The sequence below is a fragment of the Geospiza fortis genome, unplaced genomic scaffold, assembly GCF_000277835.1.
Source record: "Geospiza fortis unplaced genomic scaffold, GeoFor_1.0 scaffold132, whole genome shotgun sequence".
Lineage (NCBI taxonomy): Eukaryota > Metazoa > Chordata > Aves > Passeriformes > Thraupidae > Geospiza > Geospiza fortis.
Window position 1 is genome coordinate 907491 of NW_005054446.1, and position 10808 is coordinate 918298.

The following is a 10808-nucleotide window of genomic DNA, read 5'->3' on the forward strand; positions in this document are numbered from 1 at the left end:
CAAGTTGTGAGTATAATAATGAGCACTATGTTTTATATATAGATTTTCTGATGCAATGTCCATCCCCACACAGTCATTCCCCAGAGTTTCAGCTGGAGCAGTGAGAGGCCCAGAGAAGCTGACTCTTGGCAAGGAGATGAGCCTGGAGTTAATCCCCCTCCCCAGCTCTTCACACAACCACTGGCACACAAGGGCAAAAAGATTAACAGGAAACCAACCCCGCAAAGTGCTGCTGAAGTCAAGGTGACCCAAAACTTAGCAGAGCAGTACAAAAAGGGGGGATGGCCCTATTTGCATTAGCATCTCATATCTAAGATAATATATCCAGAGCTGCTCTCAGACAAATGCCCCTTCTTCTTCCAAGGTGGCTGCAAAGCCTGATAGGAACCAAATGTAGCCCAGCATTGTTACCATGATATTTTATGAAAAATCCCTTCACCAGGATATCTTCTCCTGGGAAGCTTCAGCTTCTCCATGTTTTGCTCCTCTGGAATGTAATTTGGAGAATTGGTTACCCAGCATGTGAATTGTTTTTAAATAATGACCAATCACAACCAGCTGTGTCGGACTCTCTAAGTCTGTCGCGAGTTTTATTATCATTCTTTGTTAGCCTTCTGATGTCTCCTTTCTCTTTCTTTAATTTAGTTTTAGAATATAATATAACATAACATAACAGAACAGAACAGAACATAATATATCAGCCTTCTGAGAACTTGGAGTCAGATTCTCATCTCTCAGCTCAACCTGGGGACCCTCACATCAACACCACAACACAACATAATCGTCCCCTACCCCAGCACCTGTCAGTGCCCCTCCTCTTCCTCACTGGGGAATGAGTGATGCTTGTCTGTGAGCAGCAGGGCAGAACTTGCTCTGCTGTCACTTCCAGGTGAGCTCATCCCTGTCACATTCATATTTTCTGAAAAATCCCCTTGCCCAGGATTTTTCTTCTGGGAAGCTGAGAAGCCTCAGATATTATCCCATTTGCTTCTCCTGTGTTTTGCTCCTTTGGAATGTGTTTGGAGATTGTTCGCCCACAGGTGATTGTTTCAGTGGTTTCATGTGAATTGTTTTATGACCAATCATGGCCAAGATGTGTCAGGACTCTGGAAGGAGTCGTGAGTTTTCATTATCTTCTTTTAGCCTTCTGTCTGTGTCCTTTCTCTATTCTTTAGTATAGTTTATTATAGTATTCTTTATGTAATATAGTATTATAAAATAATAAATTAGCCTTCTAAGAACATGAAGTCAGATTCATTCCTTCCTCCCAACAACAGGAGTCTCAAAAAATACAGCCCATCCCTGCAGCACAGGAGATGTCCCTTGCAGCAGGAGGCTCAGCACTATTTCTGTCAGTGCCCACGGGGCTGGAGCATCCCTGGTGTGTCACAGCTCTGCAGCAGCTTCTGAGCAGTGACCTTGGCTGGGTGTGAGCTCAAAGGCTGCACTGCTCACAGCCCAGGAGGGTGTTACTCAGCAGTGCTGGATGTGCTGCTCTGTTTGTGCTGCTCTCTCTGAGATGAGCTCAGGCAGGATGGATGTCACCGTCACATTTTCTGAAAAATCCTCTTTGCCTGAGATTCTTCTCCTGGGAAGCTGAGAGGCCTCAGAGAAAAAGGAAAACAATATTATCTCATTTGCTTCTCCTGTGGTTTGCTGCTTTGGAATGTGGACATTGTTTACCAACAGGTGAATGTTTGATTGGTTTCATGTGAATTGTTTTAACTTAATGACCAATCAGGGTCAGGCTGTGTCAGACTGAAGTGAGAGTCATGAGATTCACTATCATTCTTTGCAGCCTTCTGTAAGTATCCTTTCTCTATTCTTTAGTATAGTTAGAATAGAATAGAATAGAATAGAATAGAATAGAATAGAATAGAATAGAATATAGCCTTCGAAGAACATGGAGTCAGATTCGTCAATTTCTCCTTTGTCCTGGGGACCCAGCAAATTCCACAGATGGACTCATGTCCTCTGTGCCCACTCCTGAGCACACACAGCTCTCTGTCCCACAGCCTTGGAGGAGCATTTACCACCAGCACTGGCACCAAGCACTGAGGCACCCCCTGGCTTTGCTGACTGGGGCTTTGGGAGGGGATCCAGGCACCAGCAGTGTCGTGTCCTCTGCATCCTTCTGCCAGCACCACACACACAGAGCTGAGCAGCTTCAGGATGAGAAAGTGATCCTCCTTATCTGTTTTTGGATGTAGCCTTCTCCCAAAAAAGCCACAGCTCTTATGAAAAGGAGTAATTAGTGCTGCTTCATGTGACAGCACAGACAGAAGAATGGAGGCATGCAGCTATTTAAAGAATATTTCTCAAGGTTCTTATTCAGGGACAGAGTGACAGCTCAGCACAATCAGATCCCTTCAAACTCACCTGAAACTGGGTGGCATTTCCTGAGAGCCAAACAGGCGGTGACAGTGCCAGAGGAGCCTGGCAGCCTGTCAGGCTGCTGCAGGCACTGGCAGGCGACAGTGACAACAGTGGCTTTTCTTTAAGAGACCAGATTTATAATTCATAAGGAACCTTCAGGTTTTCTGGGGTGAAAGAGCCATTTTTAGCCTCTGTGAAATTATTATTAATATACATAATTCAGCTGTTCCCAAACTTATTTATTGTACCTGATGTTGTTTTTAAGGATGGGATGCATGGGATTAATGCACCCATGACAGTGGTGGCCCAGCACCCTCAGTGATTCCCTTACAGGGTTTTTAACTGAAGGAGGCTCCATTTAGAGTAGATTTAAAGAAGGTTTTTACAGTGAGGGTGGTGAGGCCCTGGCACAGGTTGCCCAAAGCTGTGGCTGCCCCATCCCTGGCAGTGCAGGTTGGATGGGGCTTGGAGCACCCTGGGATAGTAGCCCAGGGACAATGGGATGAGCTTTAAGGTCCCTCCAGCCCAAACCACTTTGGGATTCTATGGAAAGGGCCAAATGGCCCTGAAGACAGCATAAAGTGTCTCAGTGTGCTGTGATGGCACAGAGTTTATGAAACAGGGAGCGCTCCTAGGGGGAAAACAGCCCTCCCACTGCACACCCTGCCTGAGCAATTCCCTTCCAGCTGAGCAGAGCGGCCTTGCAGTCCCACAGTGCTGACACACCTCAGCAGGAGGCTTGGATTGGATGGAGAGGGGCTGCAAAGGGCTCATGGGCTGCTTCTCCAAGCATGCAGAGCTCGGGTGGAGCTGTAAGGACAATGAATCCCTGTCTGTGTGCACTGAACCTGTCAGACCAAGGTGACACTCACATCTCCTTCCTCACCACCCACCAGGAAAACCCCAAACCATTCCATTGCTTCAGAGCTAGAGCACACTCAGTCTCCATTTTAAGACCTCCTTGGCTGAAATAACGATAAATATTTCCATAATGCAGTTTTTCACATTAATTTATTGTGTTTTTTTCTTTACATGGCAGACAGACAACAGAGCTTTCAGTCCTCCAGAGCAATTCAGAGCCCCAGCACAACCCAGGTCCCACCACATCTCCACAGAGTTTATTTTCAATAAACTCCTCAGTATCAGCATTGCCACGAGAGCACTGCAGAGCTGTCAGTGTTGTCCTTGTAAATTCTACATGCAAAACCTGAGCTTTTTCCCCACCCTCTTCTTGAATTTTCACAAGAACTTGTGATATTGGTCAAGGGCAAAATCTCACGTTTCATCAGCAGGCACGGGGGAGGTTAAAAATTTGCTGCAAAACTGTGAAATTCTGCCTTGGGAAAAGATGGCATACTTTTCCTGAATTCACTGTGAATGAAATCTCCTCACTGGTCCAGAGAAATGACATCATTTTGAACTGATGCTTTTTTTTTCTGCAAGAAAAATCATCCCCCCCACCCCCCTCCCAGAAAAACTGCATTTTTATTTGAGGAAAAATGATGAAGTCTGGTGCAACCATGGGTTATTTCTTGTTGGTGACATGGATATTTTTCTGCTACAGCTTAGACTGTAATGGACCCTTCAAACAGACCAGTACAATATAAAGCTGTGTGCTGTGGTCTCTTGGTTGAGTCACATATTATAAAACTTTAAAAACAGAGCATTTACAATCAGGGACATAAAGACGTGCTTTTAAAATTGTAAATACATATTTACAGGCTTGTGTGATAAACCAGAATTTCTCTGGGAAAAACGTTCCTATATCACAACAATGTACATACTTCTCTCCTTGAGAATGTCAGTTTTATAGTTGATAACACTCTAAAAAAGGCAGCAAAAATAGATTGCACAGAAGTGGCCTCTTGTAACCTCACAGGGATGCCTTAAAGGCACTAAACTAGGCAGCATCCATGCCAGAACTCCATCCTTAATTGAACTGACTGGAAGCTGAGTGGGTCTGAGGAGAAAGGATTGTTTAAAGCAGTATTTGGGCTATATGGCAAGAAAACTCTTCCTCAGCAACAATCCTCAAGTGATAATTTATACACTGTGATCTTTGACAAGGTGTCCTACAAAACTGCAGTGGGAAAATCAATCATAATCAATCAATCACTAATAATACTGGTACTTTATTCAGAGTATATTGGATTTATTAGCACTTTATACTCATCTTCCAGGTGATTTAGGTACTCTCCAGACACACAGGAAGAGCATTGCTGTTTGAAAGAACAGGGTTTACCATACTAAAATTGCACGATGAGAGAAAGGACAAAATGTGGAGAGAAAATAAAAATAAAAGGTAACGTGCAAAACCAAAGTGAGACAAACTGATCAGAGAGCTGTGTGCACACCAGCTGCTTGGACATAGACATAAGGCCAGGAAAATTAATTTTTGGTGCTATTTGACCAAAATTTACCAAGCTGCCTAGCAGGTCTGGATGCTCCCTTCCAACTAGTTTGAATGACTAATGGGATTCTCATTCTTCCAAGGCTGCTGTGAAAAATCCCAGCCTTTGTTTGCAATTAGTACCTCTCTTTATAGCTGAGATTACTGCTAGATAAAAGCTCCAAAGGGAACAAACCCCAGAGACCCTCCAGCCCAGAAATGAGGCAGAGCAGCCAGAAACGGCACAAGGATCTCAGTGGTCTCACAGTCCTGGACTGGAAGCATCACTTCCAGCATGGAAGGGGATGCAGATTTTTATGGCTCATCCAGTTCTCAGCCTTCCTCCAAACCACAATTGCACTTAGAAAGCCTCCAAGAGGGGTTTATCAAAAAAACCTGTGATGAGATAATACAAGATCCTGAAAACCTTTTCTTTCCAACTCAAACAACACGCACCCAGAACATTTTTATGGCGAAGCATGTTTCTTCTGTAAAGCTTTTCTATTCCTTTTGAACATTTTGATTTTCATCAAAACTATACAAAATTAACTGTTTGCAGCAATTCCATACATATATATTTTTATCTGTCATATATATATCTATATATGAAGATATATATATATAAAATTGATCCTTTCTTTGACTTTTTTAGGGTGCTGGGGAGGAATATCAACCGGGCACTTGTTTCTTCCTAACTAACGTGTGCATACACAGATCTGTGCTTATCTGTGTGCAGTGCAAAGTCAAGGACAGGAATAAATTGACTGCAACAAGAAGGAGATACAACAATCAACCCCTTTGGCCTCCTTAAAAAGTTCCAAACCTGGATGCTACACTAGCAGGGATCATGGAGAATCATGTGTTGGCAGAAGGAACCCTTCACCTGAACGGGGCAGAAGTTCTGCCCAGAACTGGCAGATGACGTAGCTGGGTGTGACTGACCCCATCTGGGGACAGGAAAGAGGTAAGAGACCTTTCTGCACTGCATTTTATCAGCTGAGCTGTGTGTTTCTGGAGTTAGTTTTTACTGGCTGACCTCTGTTCAGCACCCCTGAAAACAAACACATCCAGAGACACAAACACAGGTGCTCTATTTAAGGACAAATGTTGTATTTAAAGACAAGTCTGGCCTGATAGTGCACAGCAACACCTGTGTTTGATACTGTCCCTAAATAAATAAATAAATCCTGGCTCTAAACAGTACCAGGCTGGCAACACAAGGTATGGCAGCTTTTGAGAAATGGATGTTTGTCCCTTCATGGAACTGGGCTATCAGTGCATTTCCAGGGATCATGTAACAATAAACACGTGTCCTGATGCACTTCAAAAATAGCATCTGCCCCTTAAAGCTAATGGTACAAAGTCAAGAGACGGGGGTACCCACAGACTTCCCATGTGGAAACCTCAGGACACCCTACCACCCCCTTTTTTGTGGGATGCCCAGTTCTTTACCTGTTAGGATGGAAAGCGGAAACTAAAAGGATGTAACAGTCTTTTGAGAATTTAATTGCATAGTATGTTAAACCCTCTGTGTTCTCCCAGAAAGAGAAACTCATCCAGACCCACCCACCCTCTGAGCAGGGGTACTTTGCCTGCAGATGCCTGAACATTTCTCCAGGCTGGGCTCCATGCACTGGGGGACATCACCCTGTCCCCAGCACCCACAGTTCAGCACTCTCTGGGGAAGGCAGGAGTCTGCTCTCTGCTCCCTCCCTTGCAAGGAAGGGTGAGATGACAGGAGCACACCATCACTTCCAGCAGAAGAAATTACTGTCCCTGTTGTCTGCTGAGGAACCCATCTCACCTCATCTGAGCAAAGCAGGACAGGATAGTGCTTGAGCATTACTTCACTTCAACCTTTCCAGTCAGAAGTTTCTGGTACCTGAAAATACGCAGAGAGTTGCATTTAATCAGAAATAGTTTAAGGAGTCACAGTTCCATGTTCCATGGAGCTGGAAGCAGGACAAATCATTCAGTGACCACTGTACAGCAAAGAGACCCCCATGATTTAATGTTGCTTGGATTTGGACCACAACTAAATGGTCTGTGCCGCAGCTAGAGATATTAACATTCATTAGCAACCATCCCCATTATTCAGGAGACACCAAACCTCAGAATTTTACTAACTATTCCCTCAAATGTTGTTTTTTGAATGGTTTTAAGAAAGAATAAACTTCAGGCTGCAGTGTCTTAATTTTGTTGGTACTCATTGTCACCTTTAGCTTTACACATGTTCAGTATCCTGTTCCTTAGCTGTTCCATCAGTATAAAGGAGATTATTATCTGAAAGTTAATGGTGGGGAAATGAAGAAGCAGAATACAGTGTCTTGTTTAAGCCAACAGAAAATCAGCTCAGCCTCACCAGTACATGGGGCTGGGTCATTGATTTGCCCAAGCCCTTTGGCTGACAGACACAAGATTCTGTGCAGTGTGTGCAGAGTTGAGTGCTTGGCAACCTCAGTTTAGATGTAATGTAATACAGTGTAATATAATGGAGAATAATATAATAGAAAATTATAAAAAAGTAATTAATTAGCCTTCTGATAAGGAATCCTCCTCATCATTTCCTCCTTTGTCAAGGGCAACAATATCATCGATGGCTGTACCTGCTTTGGTCAGACATGCCCAGGGTCTATTCCTTGAAGAAGTGGGATGAGCTGGAGCTGGATTTCTTGCACTGCCTGCTGCTGGGGCTATGCGAGGAGGAGGAGGGACATCTAGAGGCCATGCGGAGCCTGCAATGTGCACAGAGAAGCATCAGGGACCGGGCACAAACAAAACCAGAGCCGTGCTTTGGCAAGCCATGAGACAGGAAAACCACACACTGCAAGTACCAAGAGGCACTTCTGAAGGCAAGAGGGTAATTTCGCCTTGTTCTGAACTTACCTGTGAGTTTATTTAAGCAGGAAACAGAAAATGTCAACTGGAAGCAGCATCCAGGCTCCCACCCTGTGTCCCAGACCCACTGGGGACAGATAAACCCACAGCTACATCAGAAACTGGAAGAGTCATGTTCCATTCTCTCAGGACAGTCCAGATCAGGTTTTAAATACATATTTTTGGAAAAGAAATTTTACTTTACCAGGGCACATTCCACACCTGGCCATTTCTCCCCAGGTCCAAGTTGGCAGAACACTCCTGTCATGATTGCACTGACAGAATGGACAAGTACAGGGCACAACTGTGCCTTTATTGCACTTCAAATTTTAAACTAAGAGTGCCAAAGTGAAAGTGAAAATCAGAGATTTTTACTGTGAAATTTTAATTTTATGCCTCAGTTGATTGTGATTTCAAGAAGAAAGCCAGAACACAATTCAAAGCAAGGGAAGTCCACTGCTTCTGCCCTGTTCTAGACATGCAATTCAGTTCAAATGAACCCAAATTTCCATACTCTAAAACATTCCAAAAAGTTCCCCTATTTGTTTTTAAATTCAGCACCTTTGCCATCATGCACAAACTTGTCTGCTTCCCCTCACACCTGTGCACCTCACAGGCAATTACATACCTTCCTTCCCAAGGCAAATTCTTCAAAATTCTGACCAAACCAAACCACTTACGTTCTTCCAAGGGAACATATTTTGAAATATCATTTTCTTACACAGCAACACGTCTAAAAAAAGTTCAAAGCCAGGTTTCTCTCTGGGTTATTTTTAGAGTTCAATATACACCCTTTAAAGGAGATTTCAGTTTGTCCTTACACACAATGTAACTGCAAGTTAGACATCAAGAAGTGCAAAACTTTCCATTACAACAGAAAACCCAAACCACAGAAATTTTGAAAAACAAGCAATTCAATTATTTTCAAATTAAAATTGGTGGTTAAAATTGCCTGCCAAAAGTTTTGTTATTGTTCTATGTAAATCACCCACTCCAGCCTTTGTGAATTCAATTCTGAATCTTCAGCCAATGTGGAAGAACCAGAAAGTGGCAAGGGGGAGGTCAACAACAGCCAGAATTTTGTTGTTCCATATAAGGACTGTTACCAAGGGAAACAGCAGAATATCCAAAATAAGTTCAGTTTGTTTGGCTTCAGATTTTTACTATAACTAGAAGAGGGAAATTTTAGTTTATTTCTGTTTAGAATGTCTCCATATAAGTAATGCTTTCTGTCAAAATATTAATTATGACTTCTTAAAGTTCTTCTCTAATCAATGACATCTCTGTGCTCTTGCATGCAGTGAGGCAGGATCTATATCCTATGGGAAACCTAAAGAAAAAAATGTTAAAAGCTCAAACACAAAGAGACAAAATATCAGGGAAAATCTGAGCTAGACTTTCAAATGCACACTCTGATCAGACATTAGGAAGAAAATTTTTCCTGTGAGGGTGGCACAGGGTGCCCAGAGAAGCTGTGGCACCCCTGGAGGTGTCCAAGGCCAGGTTGGATGGGGCTTGGAGCAGCCTGGGGCAGTGGAAGGTGTCCCTGCCCATGGAAGGGTGGAAAGAGATGGATTTTAAGGTCCAAAACTACTCCAGCATTCTACAATCTTTCACCCCTAATTTCCCCAAGCTTTAAAGCTAATAGATCAATGGCTTGTTATTTGGAAGCTGAGGATTAGAGGAATGAGATAAAAAAGGAATAGTTTTCCAAATAGAAAGTGAGATTGTGTTCCATATGGAGTTTTTAGTGCTGCCTTTCCATAGTGCTCCAAAACTAAAGCCCTGTCTGCTCTGCCAAAGCTGGAGAGAATTAAAATTCCTGTTAAACAGAGGAATCAGGGCCCTCCTTGTCCCAACACTCACCTGCAGTGGATGCAGAACTCTCATTTAAGAGCCTGTTTAAAGAAGAGCTGGGATGTTGGGATGATTTTGACAAACTCCTGGGTGTGCAAGGGGAGCTGCTCTCTGAGAGGGAGGGGAGCTGAGATCCCCCTGCTGCATTAGGAGCTGTGATTGAAATTGCTATTTTTATCCCTGTCACTTTGCACCTGCTTTCACCATCTCAGCCCTGGGTAACTGGAGACAGGCAAAGACAAGGAATTCCAAGGCACCCTGTGCAATGCTGCTGAGGGATGGTCCCATGGGAAGGGGCAAGGGCTGTTCCCAGCCCCTCACGCCCCTGTGCACAGCCCAGGCTACCCCAGCTCTGCCAGAACCATTGCTGGGAAATGTCCCAGTCATAAAAAAAAAATTTAAAAAAAACATTAAAAAAAAAAAAAAATCAGAAAGCATCCTCTGCTTGTAAGGAAAAAAGGCCCAGAACCCAAGTGTCAGGTAGCAGAAAGGACTTGTGTGTACAAAGTTTTCTCTGTCAGCTAAGGAATTTAAAACCAAACTAAATAGTTTGGTAGATGCACCAGCTATTCCATAAACTAAAGCTAACCCAGAAGTTAAATGAGGATATTTTTTACAGCTCCCTCTCACAACCGAGAGCATACCCAAACTAGAAGAGATAAATCACCCCATTTGGTGAGACTCCCTGCAATAAAAAATACACTAAATTCCAGCTCTTAAAGTTTTCCATCCTCAAATTTGAAAGTGTTTTGTAGTGTGAGTCAGTACCATAATCCCACTTTTTCAGATCCAGAACGGAGTCAGGTGGAAAGGGATTTGCCAAGGTCACTGAGAAAATCTGCAGCCTTAAAGCAGAGGACTGAACAAAGGAAGAGATTCCCACACCACCCACTTTACTGTCACAGGTTAAATTGTCTCCTGAATATTTAATTTGTCCAAACCAAGTTCCTACTTCCATATCCCTTCCCAGGCTTCCCCATCAGCCTTGCCATGAGCAGCAGCCACAAACTCAAAGGCCAGGAAAAAATGCCAAATCCTCACACATCCCCTTCCCTTAGACATTCCCAAAATAAATTTGGTATTTTTTATTCAAAAAAAAGGTTTATGGGTAGAGTTTTGTTGGTTTTATGGATAGAGTTTTGGTTTATGGATAGAGTTTTGTTGAAAGGGATGTCTCCTTTTGTATGGAAAAGTCCTGACTCACTGTACAGAAAATGGGGAAACAGCAGAAAGCAAAAAGAAATCTTAATGTGCTGCACTGTGGATATTTGGAGAATTATGTGTGTTTATTCATGAAAGCAGGGAAAGA

General features: G+C 43.2%; 1 protein-coding gene across 1 annotated transcript in view; it reads right to left on the reverse strand.

The window, feature by feature from the left end:
* Positions 1–5321: 5321 nt before the first annotated feature.
* Positions 5322–10808, reverse strand: part of PRDM2 (PR/SET domain 2) — a 21293-nt gene continuing 15806 nt past the window's right edge. The window contains exons 4-5 of the mRNA XM_031062328.1: positions 7372–7500; positions 5322–6647 (exon numbers count right to left, since the gene is read on the reverse strand). Of these exons, the coding sequence (XP_030918188.1) occupies positions 7398–7500 (103 nt within the window). The 3' untranslated portion in view covers positions 5322–6647; positions 7372–7397. The remainder of the gene's footprint in view (positions 6648–7371; positions 7501–10808) is intronic.